The 20,233-nt window shown below is 47.8% G+C and overlaps 1 protein-coding gene across 6 annotated transcripts in view; it reads right to left on the bottom strand.

The window, feature by feature from the left end:
* RALGAPA2 (Ral GTPase activating protein catalytic subunit alpha 2) overlaps positions 1 to 20,233 on the bottom strand; it is a 97,300-nt gene that overhangs the window by 18,810 nt on the left and 58,257 nt on the right. For all 6 annotated transcript variants that reach the window (XM_039385781.1, XM_039385782.1, XM_027724199.2 and 3 more), the window contains one exon: positions 19,692 to 19,819. In XM_039385781.1, coding sequence (XP_039241715.1) covers positions 19,692 to 19,819 — 128 coding nt within the window. The remainder of the gene's footprint in view (positions 1 to 19,691; positions 19,820 to 20,233) is intronic.

Raw genomic sequence — 20,233 nt, 5'->3', positions numbered from 1 at the left:
TATTAACTTTGTTCTTGTTCAGCGTGTTCCTTGTGCACTGCAGTGGTGACAAACGGCCACACAGAGCTGTGCCTAAAACATGGCACCGTATGTTTTGCATGGCACAACTCTGCCCATCCAAGGTCCAATCAGCCACTGCACTCCGTGCTTATCACTGCACTGATAAGGCTTTGATGAAAATATTTCAACTGATTACCATGATGACATAATAGCCTGTTACCAGTTAGAGCAGCAGGAGCCCTGACTACTAACTCCACGGGGCACATAAAGATCTAACCACTGAGAAGCTACTTCCGAAACAGTTCTGCACTGCAAGAGCTGTTGTGCCATCAGTGGCACAAGCTTTTGGCCAGCAAATCAGCAGGGCATGATTCCCCCCATATATGTTTCCTCTAGAAGTATCCATGCAGTTCCCTACTCAGTCTTGAGATAAAAGGACAGGAGTTGCCCAGGTCTAATTGAAAGTCACCTTCCCAGTGCCCCACAGCAGAGAGATAAGATACAGAGAGATACTGAGGAGGAGGTCCTCTGTTCTGAGGGTACTGGGGTGAGTTATCCTCCCTCTGTCTCCTCCAGCAAAGTACTTTTTCACCCAGGGAAATAACCTGGAGACAGAAAAACTGAAGACGGGTGGGAGAGGCGCAGAGAGCAGAGGGTTGAGAAGATGTGCTGCAGGCAGGGATGGCCCTTCCCAAGACCCTCATCAGGAGCAGAGCCTGGGCACATCCTGCCTTTGCCTGTGAAAGGGAGCTGCTGTCCTGCAGGGCCCTGGCTGTGCAGGGCTCACAGGAGAGACAAATCCCTGGGTCCCATTTGCAGGGATCATTCCAGCACCGTGCTGTCCCGTGTTATCAGTGTCTGTACAGCTGCTGAGCTCGTGTTCTGCAATTATCTGCCTTGTTCACAAACGGGGTGAGCATCAGAGGATAAATAACTGTAGGAAAGGTCATGTGTTACCGAGCAATGCTTCCCTTGCCTTGTCCCAGTCTTAATTTTATTCAAACACTCACAAAATGCACCTATTTCAGTAATTCCACTAATGAGCTGTTACTTCTGGACATCTTAGAAAAAGGGCAAGGTAGCAAGGTTCAATTATTTGTCATTTCCTTATGCCTGCCAGTTCCTTGAAATAGGCTGCTTGTACACCCAGGGATAATGTAGTGTCCTTGGGTTACTGTCGTTAACACATACCAGCAATTTTACTTTTATTCTCTTTTGTTCCAGCCTGTGTGTTACAAGGAAGGGGCTTCTTTTGAAAGCTTGAGCATTTTTCCATCAGAACTGTATTCTAGCAAGTTTCTGTTTGTGAGCAGCAGCAGAGGGATTTTCAGCATCATTAAATGTCACCCTCAGCACCCTTCGGGAGGGAGAGTGAAATTACTGACAGCCTTTACCAGGCATACCTGGAAAAGTTTTGAAAACCTGGACCCTGCACTAGCAGCAGTGAAGACCAGTGAATACAGAGCCGGGTGCAGGACTGAGAATCGATGCCCCTCCCCAGCACAGTCACTCCCAAGGCACTGCACAGGGGCCTTTCATGGAGAGAGATGCTGTACTGCACTGACAGCCTCCCAAAAACTCTGTGGAGAAACAGCCAGGCCTGCTTGCACAGGGCAGTCGGTGCTTGTAATTCTCATTCTTCAGAGAAAAGAGTGATTGAGTGGCTGAACCCCTGTTAACTCACTCACTTTTGCAGCATGTGTTTACCCTTCTCAGTACAGTCAACGTTCCTACACTTATCGCCAACCCATTTCCCCAACACACAGACATTCACCTAAAGTCAGAACTGTCACCAAAAAAATTCCCATGCCACCCGAGCTCTGCTCCTCAGCCCAGTGCTACACAGGGCACCTTGAGACCAGGAACAGGGCGAGCTCCAGCACAGCAGCATCCAGGCGGATGCTCAGCTGGGAATCTCCCATACCCATGCTCCAAACCTTTCAGAAATTGAAGGTGCCAGCCTATGTAATTCTCAGCTTCGGAAATTAAACACCCAGAGGCAGGGAAAGGTCACGACATACTCATAATTCAATGGAGAACGACAGAACGGGTCATGACAATGTTGCCTCAAAAATCTGTGCTGAACAGGGCAGAGTCACCCTTAGGTGCACACCTGCACCCAGGACTTTCGGGGTGGGGAGGACGGGCTGGCAGCTGCAGACTCACAAACCAGCTCACATTTTGGTCTCTACAGACACGCTGGGAAAAGCCCCTGTTCTCAGTTTCTGAGCGCCATGCTACAAGTGGGGCACAGATGCCAAGGAGGAGTCAGGAGACTGTTGTCATCCACACAAACACGGACAAAAGGAACTGCCTTTCCTGATTTTAAATAAAATCAAAGAAAAACTGTAATTTGGTTAGTTTTGAATCGATCTCTGCCCACAATGAGCAGCAATGTGTCTGCTGAACCGACTTACACACGCTGTTAGAGGAAGGAGTAAAAGAACCATGGGAGGTAAGAAATGCTCTCCTCCACCACTTACAGAACATCACACTCGTGTATTGCTCACACAAAGAGGTTTGCATTTCTTGATATTCGACAATGATGCTCCCAGGTCTTCAAAATTAAATGCTTTCCAAATGTAAATCCCTGGAAAGCTTAATTGCTCTGAAACTACAATTTTTACGAAGTTTATAATCTCTGAAGCAGTTTGAAGTGTTTACAAATATTGACTGGCCGCATGGAACTGCACATGGACACAGGAATTCCTGGAATTATATGGAATATAAATGCACATGCTGAATGGATTTGTTCCCCCCAAAAAAGAGCTCAATTCATTTAGTTCTAATCCAATCACAGCCAGTGACACCTCAGAAAGGGGCACCTCTGTGCTTTGGGTATAACCGATGGACTTCTTCAAACTCTCACTCTCTAGTTAACAGAAAAATCATATTTTTTCACCTACTAAATGTTATCAAACCTTCCCTGTCAGTTTGATAAGAGTACGATGATCTGGCAGCTACAAGCAGAACAAAATATAATTACATGAAATAATTTTGCCCCTTCTTGTTTATGACAGATATTTTCATTATTTCTGGGTCTAACACTAAATGGTTCAGTTTCAGGTCTATTATACTTGGTAATTTACATTTATTACAATCAAGGACAGGTAACTGGGGCTTATTATCACATCCATTATGAATGACACCATTTGCAAGATGCTTAACACTAAATGTACTTGTTGCTGTAGCAAGACAGGCTAGGAAGAACAAATCAGAAAAAACCCAGCAAGATATCAACAGGGAAGTCCCACCTTTAAATTAAAATCAAAATAAAGAGGAGGGTGTTTTAAAATTTTTATCTGACATATTTGTAACCGCTGAGAATATTCCAAAGCAGGGACTCAGCATGGGGCTCTGGGTGACAGACACCACACATGGACTAAGAGCTCCCCAGGACTGACTGAGCCCTGGAGGCAGCAGGAGCTTGGCGGGGGCTCCATTTCCACCACCCCTTTCCATGCCCTACCTGTGCCCTGCTGGATTCCCCGGTGCTGTCCCTGCCTGGGTGCCCATGAGCCAGCACAGCACAGCACAGCACAGCACAGCACAGCACAGCACAGCACAGCACAGCAACACCTGGCACTGCTCGGCCCGGCCCTGCCGGCAGCTGACGGGAGCTCCCTGCCAGGTGGCTGCGCTTCAATTACACTGGCTCGGCATTGTAGGGTTAACAAGGATCCAGGGGAAATCTTTTATTCATATAACACAGAATGCCTTTTGTTGATCTCTGAATAATGTTGCCTAAAATCCCTTAAATGAGAATGCTCTGTGCAGCAGGCAGCCCGCACAGGTACAGCGGCGCACCCACCGGCCGGGACGCGGCCGCGCCGGGACGGTCTGAGCCCCAGCAGCAGATGATTAAGTCAGCATTTAAAATAACATTTTTTTTCCCTGGAAGTGACCTCCCAGTAGGGGAACCAGATTCCATTTTCCTGGCACAGCTCAGCCAGTGCCCATGATGTGATGGTGCCCTGTTTCCCCAAAGGAGTAAATTAAAATTCTGGTGCATGATTTATGAAATCTGTTTTTTTTAACTTATCAACTGGGGGGGGGCAAAACTAAAAATGTGACTCCTTCACAAAAAGGCAAGTTAATGCAATGATTCCAGTACCGTTCTAAATGTTCTGCTGTTTCTGAAAATATTTCCCCATAGGCTTCAAGTAACTCAAGGTGGCCATGGAGTCTTATCACCACATTTAGTTATAAGGCGAAAGGGGAGTTCCTGCCTGAGCTGTACGATACACTATTAAATAATCGAGTTCTAAATCTGAGCACAGGAGAAATGATGGTGGAGATGGAGAGAGTACGAGGGAGGATGCTCAGCTGGCTGCACCCCCGAGCTGACAGCCAGCTCTAACACCCAGGACCAGCCAGGTTCAAGCCAGCTTAAAAAGGAGTGAGAATGAGACCCAATCACATACCAGGCTATTGCATACAGGTAATAATGCAGGGAATGGGACCAGAAGTGCTGAAAATGCCCCAAGATAGCACAAAAGGAAAACTCCTGCCCATAGGAAGAAATGTCATAGAAATAATGTGAAGGGCTTTGACAAGCCACTAAGGTGATTCCAAAGAACAGGTGAGGTGCCACTGGAGTCCTTTCCAGCTCAGGACATTTGGTCTGTGTTGGCAGATTAAAAGCCACTGAAGTGCTCTGCAGGAGCAGAAACAGGCTGGGGCTGGGCCCTGCAAGCTGCACGTCACGGGGCAGGAGGTGCAATGACCTGTGCCTGTGGCGAGATCCCCCAGGTGTGCTCAGAGGATTGGGGTCACACAGATACACTGGTGAAGAGTGCCAGGGAGCAGTTCTGCTGTGCCAGCCAGGGGGCACAGCAAAGGCTCTGCACTGCTGCCCATCACCCAGGTGTGTGGGTTATGGAGCACACGCCTCCACCGCCAGGAGATCACCTCGTTCAAACGGACAATTAATCTGACTGGAGAAGGCAAACCAGTGAGCCGGTGCTGCTGCAGAGACAGCTGTGATGGGGGTGGAAATCATGCAGCAGAGCCACCCACCCCTGCGAGCCAGAGCAGGCAGGAGAGGTGGATGGCAACTGGTGACAACTGTGCCGCTCCGGTCCCTTTCTCCAAGGCTATCAAAAACCTGCCTGGGAGCCCCCAGCGACAGCCCAGCGCCACTCTGCTCTGCACAGCCCTTTCCATCTGCTTCCTGCCAGGCCCTTCTGACACATCTCATTCTCCAGCCAGCACAGAGACGCTCCTTTGTCACAGTGACCACAAATCACCGCACGGGCCGACCCTTCCCCGGCACGTGCCTCGCAGCACCCGCTCTACAGATCACAGAAGGGACCCTAACGAGGCGTGTGTGCCACGAGCTCAGTCCCTGGGGCCTGGGGGTCCGGCTGCTCAGGGCACATGGCCAGTGCCCAGGTGGCACAGCCGCCTCACAGACCCTCCCTGAGCACAGACCCGGGAAGCTGCCGCCTTGTTCTCGGGTCCTGCTGAAACACATCCTTTCCTTATTGTTCACACTGCTGCTTTAAGCTTAACTTCTGAAGTTCTTTGACATCTTTACTGCTGAGTCATTTCAGATACATATGGAGATGATGGGGATCCCAAAGAGAAAGGGGGGGAGCAGAAGATGAATTTTTAATGAAGCATTAAAGCTGGTGGAAGCAGAGAAGAACATGCAGGGACAGCAACCCCGGGAAGAAGCTACACAGCAGGGAGGCTGTGTGTTGTCAGGCTGCTGTCAGGTTTTCTTGTATTCAAGTTTTCTTCCAGGTTAAGTCTAAGTTTAACTTTCTCAAAAATCACCTGCCAAATTTCACCCAAATTTAAAATTTCAACTATTCTGTCTTCTGCAGAACAGAACCAGCACTGCAGTCGCTCCTGTCCAGTTACACACTGACACTTCCCACATTTACCTTCCCGAGGAACTCAGGAAACTGTTTCCTCCCAGTCAATAACAAAAGGAGAACATGTGTCTTTGGCATAAGTACAAGCAGTTGTAAACTGTGTCATGACCCACATCAGGTTTCTGCTATGTGAGCTTGAGTCAGTCCTGTGAGCAGCCTGCAAAATTTTATCATTAGCTGGAAAACGCCTGCTGCAACACAAGATGAGCCCATCCAAATAATTTCACTTGCTAATTAACACTGGAAATACATGACAGCCTTGTTTTTGGGAGTGATTTCAGAGCCTACAGCACCTCTTGCACTGCCAAGCGTTCTGGTTTGGACCCACGTGTGACTCGGTGTAACAGCAGGAACACCGGCACGTGCAAGGGGGTATCTGGAATGAAATATTTGGCTTTTTTGCAACATCTCTTTGCAGTAACTGCCCTGGCTCTGCCGTGGGGGCTCCCTGCTCAGGCACACTGCTCTCGATTCCCCTCTGTAACGCCATTAATAGCACTGCACACGCTGCTACCTCGTGCAAGGTTGGGCTCCTGGCTGTTTGAATCTGCCTCTCTGAAGCAGATACTGTTCTGCAGCTCCAAACAATGCCCAGCACTTCGGAATGAAAAGAGAGAAAGTGAACATTAGCACATCAAAGGCCCCTTTCTGAAAGAAGAAAAATAGCACGATGCACACTTTAATCTTTCTGACAATCTATGCATGGCCTGAGCTGAATTCTATTTTTCACACAAATGGGAATGCTCCATATGAGGATGTCTGTACCAACAGCAACAAGAACAGAGGAGCAGGAGCTAGCACAGACTTTGAACTTTTAAAATATGGATTAACATGCAATAATATTTAAAAACTGACAGAACAACATCCTTCTTATCTCTCCTAATAAACCCAAATAACATCAAACACATTTTACAGGCAACATACAGAAAAACTGCTAAAAATATTTTAATCTAAAAATAAAAAGAAGTTAGTATTAAACAAAATACAGGCAACATTAAAATCTTAATGTAAATGTCTATTCTTTAAAATCAGTTACCTATCAGAGAACAGCCTTAAGTGTAATTCACTTAATTAGTACTTCCATTTAGCTAACTAAGGGTGGAATGGGACCCACACTTGGAGCATTAAAAGAAAATATTCCTAAAATATGTATACAGCATCTATTACCCTAAATTCAACTACTATTCTAAAGTGCTCATTCTGCTGCAGAAAGGCAGAGATTTCTGCCTGTAAATCTCCTGGCACTGGGGAAGACTCACATCCATCAGCCTGGAGAAGCTGGGGACAGCTCTCTGCTCAGCACAGCAGGGAGAAGCACCTCCAGAAAACCAGAGCAAGGCCAACAGCACAATCCCACCAAAGGAGAGGGGCAGGAGATCCCTCTGCTCATTCCTCACCAGAACGCCCTGTTTGCTGCTCAAATCTCCCCAGGACTGTCTGCATGTTTTTTCTGCTGACAACATGTCAAACTGTTGAGTCCAAATGCTTGTGGAGAGCAGGAGAGGGACTGCCCAGGAATGACATCCCGGTTTTCTTCATGTAAACAGAATTGCATCTCCCTAACTATCAGCTTTAACGGAATGGCATGATGTTATAAACAAGCTTTTAGTAAATGCACACGCTGAATGGATCTGTTCCTAAAAAAAAGTCCAATTCCTTTGGTTATAACTCAATCCCAGCCAGGGGAACGACATCTCGGAAAACTTCAGAGATCCCAGGCTTGGACTTGCAGAACATCAGCAGTGGAGGAGCGGAGGCACCACAGCTGAGCCTCACACACCTGACACTGTGCACAAACCACCATGGTCCCAACAGAACATGCTTATTCCCAGGAAGACTGAGAAAAATCCCATTTTTCTCGCAGATGTCAGTGACCTGAAAGTTAAAGCACTTCAGTCTCAAGAAGGAGCAGCAAGAGCACATGTGGATTTTCCAAATGGACTGTTTGAAGTGTGGGATCAGTGGTGAGAGGACAGGTTGGCATATGGAAATACTGGAAAAAGAATTAAAGATAGCTGTTTTGGAAATCTTGCCATAGGGAAATTTGCCTGTGCCTTGGACACCCACCCTGCTACAGCCCAGCACGCTGAAGGTACCACAAAACCAGGGGCTCCCTACACTCATTTCACAAACACCGCCTGCAGTTTAGAGGGTTGTGTTGCTAAACACAGCCCCAGGCCCAGGACTTTTATTTCTCTTTATATTTTGCTTTTCCAGGATACAGCCTTGCTCAAAGCACTGGCTAAAATGCTTACTGGGGGAGGAAAGAATGGCTGGACCGGACAGATGGTCGGCCTTTGGATGCTGAAAGGGATTTTGAGGGAGTTGAGTAGTATGACTTAATTCTTGTCCTGAATATTGAAGGTAAACACAGATCAATCCAAATGAGGCAAAGCACAGCCACAGCCCTACACCACTGTGCTGTCTGAAAAAACAGCAGCAGATCACAAATGCAGCAAAGCAAAAAAAAACCAAAAAGACTTTTTCTTAAAACTCCCAGCACTGGAAATATTGCCTCTCCCCTCTGCTCAGGGAACAGAAATTGGCTGTCATTTTAAAAAATGCAACGATTTATTCACTGTACATAAATCACTGACTCAGCATGTTACTGCACAGCCAGAACACAGAGAGGTGAAGCAGAGAAGCACTGAGTACCTGCTATTTTCTGGGCCGTGCTGTTTTCTCCCAATTCTGGACCATTCCTACAATAGTCTCTCTGACATCTCCAGCAGCACCAGGATTCCACTCCATCCTAAACTCTCCTTATAGTGAACACTATAAAAAACTAACAAAGCTGCCTCAGGCCTGGTGCTCAAAATGTAACAAAAGGATGAAATACAAGGGGAGGGAAACGTGTGTCTGCAGGTATCATGTTTCTCACGGTTTTTTTCTAGCGAGTGCTAACATGAAAAATGAAACATTTTGTTTACCAGTCTCTGTATATTTTCTTTAGTGCTACAAGGGAAGATCCAAACCTGTTGTTTAGGGCACTAAAGAACACTGAAGTCCATGTGAGCCGTTTGTTTGCAAACCCCAGTTTTACAGATACTGTAACTGATGTGCGAAGTGGGAACAGAAAGTAAAATCTCTCCACTTTGCTCTCTGAGATCCCAGGACTTTGTGTGTTGACTTTTGGGATTCCAAACTGCACGTTGCTGTGGCATTTAAAACAAACGGAAATGCTGGCATGCAAATCCTATTCAGCAACTTGAGAATACCGAGGGCTTTTACAAGGCAAAGAACACGTTAAAAGTTCATTAATTAACCAGTGCTTGGGAACAGATGGAATGGCTATCTGGGCTCTAATTACTGTAAGTTGGGACAGAGGTTCGCAGACCTTAATGAGGTTCAATAAAATGAATGATTAGACATCAATCACAATTAGAGAAACCTGTAAGATGAGCTAAATTATCATGGCAACAAGTCATAAAACACAGGAGCACAAAACCCAACAGGCTCTGCAAAAGCCTAGAAAGAAAAGGTTTCTGAGTTAAAACAGTTCTTCTGGATTGGAAGAATCCCTCTCTCCTGACAACGCAGGCAGTTAACGAGGAGGGCTGCACTGTTCCCCAGACAGCCCAGGGCTGGGTCACCCCTCCCAGGGTGTAGAGCACAGTTACTCAGACTGGTATGTGTGGGTGTAACTGCTACTCCTACAACTCCAAAAACTTCCAATAACATGGTGTTTTATTTAAAAATTGAGGACAAAAAAATAATTCCAGCCACTTCTATTTCTTACCACTGGAGCTGCCTGTGAGAAACGGTGCTTTCAGACCCCGAATCTCCCAGCTGCAATGGAGGCTGGCAGCGGGCAAAGGAAGGTGCTGAGATGGAGACAGAAATTCCTAGTACAGGGCCCTGTTCTCTTATCATATGTGGAGTCTCTGAGCATCAGCCTCAGGGCTCGTTCCCCACAGTAACAGCCCTGTGCTCCTGTCACCCTCCCCACATGGCCACACTTGTGTGGCCTCAACAGTGTCACTCTGACAGGCACAGCCCTTAGAAGTCCCCTTTCAATACCAGAAAGGTAATCACAGGGTCACAGGGACAGCACAAGTTCAGGTAAGAGCTTTCAGGAACACGTGAAAAGCAAAGGGCCTCTGAGCTTGAGCTTAAGTTGTAATGAATTCACTTTCATGACACATTTTTGGTGTCAAGACTTCGCAGCACTGAGAAGCTGAGCTAACCCCGAGCTTGTCACACAGCTATCACTAAGATTTAAGTTGAATAACTGCTGCCTGAACAACACTGCCCTGCCCAGCCGAGAGGTGGGCAGGGGAAAGCCTGTTTTATTTAAGGAAGCCAACAAACTGCAGGCCAGCAAGGTGTTAGATCATCCACCTGTCACACAGGTGAAAATGAGCAAGGTGGATGAGCCCAAAGAGGGGCCATAAAGCCAGATGTTCAGCAGAAGTTACAGTTTTTCAAAGAAACCTGGGCCAGGCCAATTCAGAGAAGTATTAAAACTCAGCAAATTACCTGGGATTTTGTCAAACAGAAAATAATGTACACGCACTAGATTGTTACTAAGCGTTAGATTTAAGAAATCATTAAAAGCCATCTGCTCCTGTTTATACACCAGAACCCTGCAGTTAATCGTACTGGGAAATACACACAGAAGTATGATGCTGAGGAAAGAAAAAACACAAATTCAACATGCCAGCCAGTAAACCTGCTACAAAAAGTAGCTTTCACCTGTTCCTCTCTCATGCTGTCATCATGTTTATATCCCCAATAACAGGATGGCTTTCAAAGTTTTCAAGCGCAGGCAGAGGGGAAGCCTTTCCTCTCTAAAGAACGATGTAAGGTTATGGTGTTGCCCATCAAACTAGGTTTTATATAATAGGCACAAAAAACCCTGGGCCTCCTTTTCTTAGTATCAGCTGCACAGAACGTGTCAGGCTGGAGGGGACTCAGGTGGTGTTCTGGGTCACCTCCTCAAAGCATGGCCAACACCCAGTTCAGCTGCTCATTTTCAAAAAGAGAGAAACTAAGTCACTGAGAAAATTCAAAGCTAAATCTAAAAACATTTTTCCTGTTTAAAAAGCTACTCCTTAACTTTTAATCACACAATTGCAACACGTGTGGCTCATGGACACCATACACTCAAGTCAGGGTTTCTTCAAAAGAGAAGAGAAGTTGGACAGTGGTGGAAACCTGTACTGGCGATTGCTCGTTTGTACTAGTGCCGGTCCCGGAGCACTGGGGATGTGCCCGTGGAAATGCCCACGTGGGCATCTGCTCTCTGCACCCCTCGCACCTTCCCACCACCACAGAGAGGCAAACACGTGGTTCTGGGGACACAGGAATGGCCTTGCTGGATGGAAACCGCCGTTTCCAAGGTCAGCACCCTGGTGAGCACATGGCGCATCCCACCAGACCCACTGGGAACTCCACCGCAGGCTGGTGTGGAATCACCATCCCCACAGGAGCCCTCAAACCACCCCCTAGGAAAGACCTTCCAAAGCCAGGCCTTCTTAAATCCCTCCCTGCAGGAGCCTTCACCTGCTGCAGCACTGCCCGTGGGGGACCCGTAACAAGTGGCTCCCGGGGAGACCGAGCGCCGAGCTCGGCCACCTCCATCCTCGCCCGCAGGTCCCTTTGTTCCTTTGTTGCGCCGGAGGGAGCGGGAGATCCCGCCGCGCGCCCGCTCCTGCCCTGTGCTCCTGCCTCCCTTCTGCTTTTTGTCTCGGAACAGCGGTGCGCGAGCCGCGGCTTTTCACTCCCTCCTAACGAGCCTTTTCATGACCTATATAATTCCACATTCATGCCGAGCCCCCGTGTGCCACGCAGCCAGGATGTGCTTTAGTTTTCCCTGAATTTCGCAGTTTAATTTGATGATTACACTGTAAGAATTAAGACGCATCCTTTTAATCTAAATTACTCAGGGTAATTTAACTTAATTTTATTAAAACGTCGAAACGATCGCCGTACGTTCTGCACAAAGGAATTAGACTGGAAGGTTAAGAATCAGTATTAGGGATACCAGTAGCTCCCTCTAGTTGAAAAGTGCATTATTATTCTCCCCAAAGAGCCAGTAAATAGCAAAGACCCCCAAATATTACAAGCTGCTTACACCAAGCGGCTTGGGAACTTGTGCTGGAATATATAATCCTTGAAGATTCACCAGCTACAATGTTGGATTCTCTCTTAGATGAAAACAACTTTTCACTATCTATGGCGACTTCTGACTATTTTTTTAATATGTTGATTATCAAAAAATTTAAAATTCCCAGCATTTGACAATGAATCCACTGTGGAACAAAAAAAACTACTGCATGTTAGGGCAGCGATTTGCAAACTGGCTTTCACTGAAATTTAAAATAAGCGTTAGAGCGTGCATATGCTTTAAATAAATATAGGGTTTCAGATATTGATCCAGAAGCCACCTCCTTACATTTCCAAGGCTTTGAAACTAAAGAAGAGGCTTTTTAGCCTGAGGGGTTAAAAGTGTGGGTGTGGAAGTGGGCTTTTGTTGGAAAAATTAGCAATGCTATGAGTCATTGTGCATTAGCGGCAGAATAGTTTTGCATCTTGTATGAATCCAGACACCATATGCCATGCGAGGGCCGGCTCCGCTCGCGGTGCCGCTGCTGCCGGGCGGCCACGTGGGCATCCCCAGTGGAAAGGCTGTCTGCGCGCGGCGGCGGGGCAGGAGCGCGCCCATCCCGGCACGCCGGACATTGTCGGGAGCAGCAGGAACAGCTGGTAAGCCAGCGGAGCACGGCTCGCCCGGCCAGCATGCTAATGAGGCGGCCGGGCCGCACAAAGCCCCGCGCCGAGGGGAGCGACCCCGGGGCCCGCCCGGCCCTGCGAGGGCTCGGCCCGCGCCCCCGCCGCTCCCCGGCCCCGCACCGCCGGTACAACCGGCACCTCGGGCCGGCGACAGCCCTCCGACAGCACGGCCTCGCTCACGGCCCGCGCAGGGAAACCGCAGCTCGCTGGTGCTTTTAGCGACCTGCTCGTGACAGAACAAACAAACAAAAGTAACCCCAGGAAGTCCTGGGAGTTCAGACTCAGGTTTCCGAAAGAAAAATCCCTTCAAAGTTAACAGGGGTGGAACAGCAAAATCACCAAAACTTACTTTGAAAATACATAGAATACGAACCCCTTTGACTCTCCTGGTGTATAAGTGAAAAAAAAATAATCAGCAAACCACCAAAAACCACAACAAGATGGAAAGAAGTACTTGGTAGTAACCCAAATTTTGCTTCTGTCAAAGAACCAAAGAACAAGAGCCTCCCGTGAAACACAAGTTGGAGGTTCTTTGTCTAACCCGAGACAAATCATTAAGCACCAAGGGACAGGTGTTTGCACCTCTGTGTACCTCACTTGAAGAGAGGGGAGCTTGAGTTCACACCTCCCTGTGAAAGGAATGCTTACTATGGACAAACAAAGCCCTGTCCCACGCTGACTCACCGTGTGCCCCACAGGCTAACTGGGAGGCAGAGCCTCCTTCCAGCCCAGCCTGCCGGGAAGCGCTTTGGCAGAGCAGGATTACACCGACCAAACCGCACTGTCAGGAGGGGCAGCAGGCAGTGCCGGCTACAACTCTGCGACAAAATCAGCCCGGGACTTTCTCAACGACCTTCTGCGATTTTCACAGCTTCCAGCCATGGGGAAGAATAGCGATGGCCTCATGTTAGAGCAGGAAAATAAACTGCACTGTTAACATGCAAACCTCCCCCTGCTGCCTTCCTGCCACTCCAGCAGTGTGGGAACAAGCCCTGTGTCTAACAAGGGACCGTGAGCAGGGACAGGGATGGACATGAAATAGAAAACAGAGAAATTTGATCCCATTGTGCCCACACACCACAGCAGCATGTGGAGCTCAGACCTGCAGAAGCATTTTATACTCTTTAGATATGCACCGGCGGGATGCAAGTAGATTCTCTGCGAGTCCATGAAGAGCTCTGTGAATGAGAGCTGAGGAGCCGCCTCCACAATCCCATGTAATGCCACCTAAAAGCTTTGCCTCGCATGACTTATTACAGGCTGGAGCAGATTAGAGGCATCGATCGCTGCCTGGAGAAGGTTCTGGCTGCGAGGAGGGAGGCGGCGGCGCAGACAGGCAGCCCGGCCATCGATCGGCTCCGGCGGGAGCTCGGCACTGCCCACGCAGCCCCTGCCGCGCTCCTCGGCCTCCCTCGGCTCCGGCCGGAGCGGGACCCTCCCCACGGGCACCGAGGGACCTGCTGCTCTGCGCAGCCACGCTGGCACAGGGCTGACCGCGGACAGACACTCCTGGGAGCCAGAGCCGAGCACTCGGCAGAAACTGTCAGATGCCATGTCACATAAATTGTCACAGCTCCCGTGACACGTGCTTTAGAATTTCATAGCAATTTCTAACAGCATCGATACAGCTGGAGGGCATAACTTCTCGGGATGAAATAAGGGAACAAATTGTGAACCCTCTCTAAAAGGAGTAACGGGGTTTCCATCTCATTTTCCTGGTGCAAACACCCCCTTGTACCCACAGCAGAATTCTGAAGGCCAGCGCCACAAAACACACTTTGAAAGGGACGCAAAATGTATCTGACACCACATGCAACTCCAGAACATTTGACAGGCATTCACACAATTAAGTCCATCATAGCAAACTCCTTTCTTTTCCAGATAAAGCAGGTAAGCAGATCAGGCACTCTATATGAGGTTAATCAGAAATTGGCTTAAACCAAGAAAAGGATTTAATTAAGAATTTGAAACTGATGTTCTTTGCTTAATCTTCTCAATTCCAGGTATTAACACATCTACTACATATTAGTATGTCAGTATCTGGATGCACTGAAATGAATTAATGTTATGAATATCTTTTTGTGTTCCATGTTTAGATGGAGTTTTGGCTTTGCCCACTGAGCTGCTAGCTGGCACAGGCCAGCAGGCACACCACGGTCACTACAGTGGAAAAAACGGTAAGTTACTCATGTATCAAATTACTTCTCCAGTGTAAGGGCCATGTTTTCCTCTGGCCCACAAGCAGGATTGCAAACTGTGAGCAGGGAAATGGTGACATCCAGTGCTCAGATATTCCGTAAAGTGTTCTCATCCCCACTGCTCGTTTGTGCTTGTTCCAGTGCACAGACAGCTCCAGTGCTGGACACACAGATGTGTTATGTCACAGCAAAGTGCTCTAAACATGAGAAACTGAAAAAGAAATTCAAACTTTACCTTCAGGCTTTCTCTTTGAATGAACAACATGTAATGTGAACAACTCCAGAAACCAGGCCACAAACTGCCACGGTGGTTTTCGGTCAGCCCCTCTATAATTCTATTTATATTAATTGAAAAGGCAGAAGTGGCACAGCTGATGTCACAGATCTGTGAGGATTTTATTGCCAGGAACACCTGCACAGCACCTGAAGTGGACAGTTTCAACAGCAGGGGCTGTGGCTGACAGCCACAGGTCTCCATGCCTACCCCATCAGCTACTTCTTCCTCCCCTGGAGGGGGGAGCACTGTGCTCTAGTCAAGGTGTTGGAGAAGAGTACAAAAAACATGCAGAAATCAACAGGCAGAATGAGATCAAACCCCTTTTCTATCCATAAGACCAAAGCAATTTATCCTAAAAGTGGAATTGTTTACAGAAATAATTTTATACTCAGTGTGTTAATAAACTCCAACAGGAACTAACTCCCTATTTACTCATTCACAGGAAGACATATGTAGCTTTAATTGCAAAGGAAATAGTTCAAAGACCACCAGGAATCCCCAAAGAATGCAGGGAAGAAGCCCACTGGTGCTGGCACATGGGACATGTTCCACCCTCCCCGAGGCAGCATACAAAGAGCTGGTCAAGGCTGAGGTAACACTTCAGACAGGTTGGGATTTGTTCCTAATTCCCTTCAAATTCAGTTACTGAGACCAGGCAGGACTGGGAGTACAAGAGTTATCTGCACTGGTGGAGGAAAAAAACCCAGAGCGGTAAGATAATAGAAATAACACCCTGGGCATTATTCTAAGGGAGCTTTTTGCTCAGACATCACTATCTCCAAATCCCACAGTCTTTTTGGATACAAGCATTAAATTATGGGCCAACCAAAGTGCCTGACACCTGCCAAACTAGTTGCACTTTTGTATTTGAAGGTTTACCAGCTCCTGAGCTCAGAAACTGTCAGCTCAGACAGCAGCTGTCCATCAGACCCACTATACTTCAATCCAAACCCTGACTCCCCCCAGTATTTATCTGTACAGACAAGCTCAGCTCCCAGAGACATGTTCTTCTGCAGCTTAGGGCAATGCACTCCAGATCACACAAGCGTTCGAAGCCCCTGTCCAGCACACAGCTCATTCCATACAAGCTGCAAGAGAGCTTGGAGATGCAGCCTTACAGCACCACTCCAACCAGTTTGTGAAATATTCAGCATTTCTGGATCCTGAACAGACCCTCGCTTAGTTTTGATATATAATTTTTTGTTTGTGAGTAGTTGTTCCTTCCTTTCCCCAGTACATAAAAAGGAAGCTCGAATGCTCTCAAAACCCTGCAGAGATATCTACCTTTTTATACAGCAATTTTAGTATTACTATTTCGTGTTCTTATAAAATTTAAGTCACCTTATTGCTCATGATTTCCGTAAATCACAGGCGTATTTAAAGTCACAGTTCCTGCCTAGAAAAGCAGCCTGGAGAGGCTGCTGGAGCACACACTGCCTCACGCTCAGCAGTTACTCAAGGATGGCAAGAGCCACAATTAGCAGGGGCTGCAGCCGCTCAGCCTCAGTGCTCCACGGCACCAAGGAGGAATAACACGGGAATTTTGAACGTACACTGATGGACACTCATCCATGGCAGCACTGCAGCAGCTACAGACACAGGGGGCTTTCACTGTTCCAAAGACAACTGAGCTGTGCCTGCACCACCCTGGGCTGGCTCCCGCGCAGGGCCATCACGTGCCATTTGATGGACACAAAGAACCTGCAGCCAGAACGGCTTTAAACTGAAGTTTAAATACAGTTAATTATTTTTGAATGAATATTTCTCTTGCCCTAATGAATTCCTTAAAACAGAAACAGCTACATAAACATAAAAAATAGATCAGAAAAAGTCTGATGTGGTCTGCCATAGTTACCTTCTTCATTTTCAAAGAGATTTCCAACAGAAAACTGTATTTGGGTAGGACAGTGGAATTTGTGTCATCATGACCAAGCGATTGTGGCGCAGCGAGATGCTCCCGCGGCTCTGCGGTCCTGGTCCCCATGGAAACCGGACTCGGATATTGTCCTCCGCTCACTGGAGCACCGAGTCGGGAGCCTTTTGTGCCTGATGAGATTTCTTCCACAACCTTCCAGCAACAGACCCTGTGCTTCCTCCTGACTCTTTCCTAATTGAGATGCAAATTAATCTCTGTGGCTGATTACACTTCCCTTACAGCCCCTGACAAGTGCAGCTGTAGCTGGAGTTTACAGACTTTCCAACAAGTGACTTCAGCTGCCACTGCTGGCAGGGCGCTGCCCCAGCTCCCCAGCACACAACCCCGTGCCGGCAGCACGTCCTGTCGCCCTGTGGCCACCACACGAGCCCGGTGTCCCTGTGGCCACCACCATTGTCCCTGTCCCCCCATGGCCACCTTCACCGCACAGGGCAGGAGTGAGGATGAGAGGGCTCTGCTCCACGTGGAGCAGAGTCCCAGCAGATACTTCACACCCTGCCCCTGCTCCAGCATGAGCACCAGGGACTCAGCACCGTATTGCCGTTGAACCCTTGGCACCAGGGTTTGATCCATTTCTATCCGCACTTGAATCAAAACACCTTTAGCTACTGACCCTTAGCGTGGGTGGTGCCTTTACACAGAACCCAGGTGCCAAGGAGAAGTGGCAAATCATCCTCAGCTCTGCCTCATTCCGGCCTTCAGTGCTCACCCCAACTGCACGGTTACAACTGGTGTGTACCAAACACCCCTTACTTTGCCAGGATCATTTTGCTTTTTATTTCTCCTTCCCATTGACATTTTTGAGTTATCTCCATCTCCAGTCTGATAAAAGCACTTTCATTTACTGTTTGCATTGCTGTGTTCGTTTCCCTCCTGTTCTCCTCAGAGCAGCTGGCAAAACAAACACTGGAGTGGAGTCACTCACCCTTCAGAAGCTGTGGAGCAATGTGGCTCCACTGGGCTCAGACATCACCTTTACACATCTACACGCTCACATTCCAATTGCTGAATCTTTATGAATTTTAGTACATCTTAAAGTGCACCATTATCTGTAGGATGAGTTATGGATATCTTTCTCTCCTGCTCCAGTGTCATTGTGATGGGATCTGCCCACCACATTCCCTTTGTCCCTATTTCAGGAGTTTCTCAATCCACTTCCATTTATCAGACAGACAAGTGGCAGTTGATTCACTACAGACATCACTGGTGCACAAGCAGCCACAAAAAAAGGCGGAAAAGAATGCAGGGACAGATGCTGCTCCCAACCTGTGCGGAGCAGTGCCCTGTGCTGCTGTGCCTGTGCTGCTCGTGTCGCCCTGGGGACACGCAGGGACCCCGAGGGAGACCCCCTTGGAAAGCAGGAGCATGGCCAGCTGGTGAGCTCTGCCTGCTCACAAAGTGCTGAAAAGCCCAGAGCTGAGCGGGGTCAGAACCAGAGGACTCCAGCCGGGAGCGAGGGGCTGGAATTGCTCTGTTACCGTAACTGCTGCTACCTGTGTTAGTTTTGCTACCCTGTATTCCAGTACGATCCACTGACTGAGAAGCACACAGAATTCTGCACAGAACAGTTTTAGGAATTTGTTACATTTCTCTCATGAAACAGAAGCGGAAAAGCCAGCAACTCCTGACTCACCTGTCAGGCACTGCCACGGTTTGTACAACTGCCACCAACTGCCTTTGCTTTACCATGAGCACACAATTCAGTTAATAAAATACAAATCTATTTAACCACAGGGCTACTTTTAATTTATGATGACTTTTGCAAAGTATACTCGTTAAAATTTAGTCTTTAAAAAAAAAACCAGCTAGTACTTTGAGGATATCCTGTGTTTTAAAAATGTGCATCTCAAACTAATTCATTAATGTTCTTTCAAAGATCAAAACATTTCACTGACAAACACTTTCTCAAAGTCACGTGGTTAGAAAAATACTCAAATCAAAAGCTCCCCAGAGAAAGTAAAGTGCAGTGAGTGTTGGTCCTGAGATAAGTGATGTGATTAGCAAAACAAGCTATAAAATGTCTGATGGCGTTATGAGAAAATCCTAGAATGAGTGAAAACCAATGCTCATGCTGTGGGTCTGTGCAGCACCCAAGAATAAAAGCCTGTGTCACAACTCCTGTCCCAGAGAGCATATCCCTTGGTTACCTTCCAGTCACTGCTGGAAAACAGGTTCTGAAAATGCCCAAATACAGGCGTGGTTGGAATGAAACCGCAATTTGGAAACTGAAACATCTGTATCCTGTCTTACTAATGTAATGAATCCAGGTGAAGTCAACTGGACTAGAACTTTGAACAGGGTAAGAACACGGCGGAGCTGTGCATCAGCCTGACATACACAGTCGGTAACGTCCATCAGCGTGAAGGAAAACTGATAACAATCATTACTCACAGCTCAAAGCACCAGTGCTAAGTCCAGTCTGCCAGCAGTGAGATGGAAGCTGCTGGTTAGAGCACTCCTGGGATGTTACCATTTTATTTTTAAAACACTGGGCAACTGGGTGTGAACCACTGAAAACATCAAGCCGGATGCGAGGAAAGCATTGACCCTTGCCAATAAAATCACAGAGGAAGAACTTTCATCCAAGCCTACCTCTCTGCCGAAGGATGCTCTGAAGAAAGAACCCTGCCAAGGGGAGCCTTGCCCCCTGGGAGAAAGGATACAAGCTCTGGTAGAGCGGGATGAGTGACTTGACGGCTCTGCTGGCGTTGATGCACGTGGCACAGATCAGGCTCGGCAGCAGCTTCGCGGTCACGATCGCTCCATCGAAGAGAGGACCGAAAAACGGCACCTGGGGACCCAAAACAGAGAAACAGGCCTCAGAACCACCACAGGAGACAGGTACAGCACTTTGCCATAAACCACTCTGAGCACATTGTTCCACACACTGAAACTTCCAGTGTGACATTCATCCCCCAGGTCTGGAAGTTTCAAATCCTCCATCACTGCCCTCAGCATGCTGTACATGGATATCCATCTCTCAGAACATTCAGCTGGGTAACATGAGCTTGTTTCACACGGGAACCAAGTCCCTCTATGAATTTGCAAGCGATATGCCATGGGGAGCAGATACTAAGAACTGTTTCCTGTCTGGGATCCCAACACAACACCCTGATTCACTGGCTGAATCCAACGTTGGCAGGAGGTTTTGCAAAGACGTATTTGCTTCAGATAATCCTCTATAAACTCCTTCTATGGACTTTGT

Source organism: Pipra filicauda, unplaced genomic scaffold (genome assembly GCF_003945595.2).
Source record: "Pipra filicauda isolate LSUMZ 115617 unplaced genomic scaffold, ASM394559v2 scaffold435_size564288_pilon, whole genome shotgun sequence".
Lineage (NCBI taxonomy): Eukaryota > Metazoa > Chordata > Aves > Passeriformes > Pipridae > Pipra > Pipra filicauda.
This window is presented reverse-complemented; position numbering and strand designations above follow the sequence as displayed.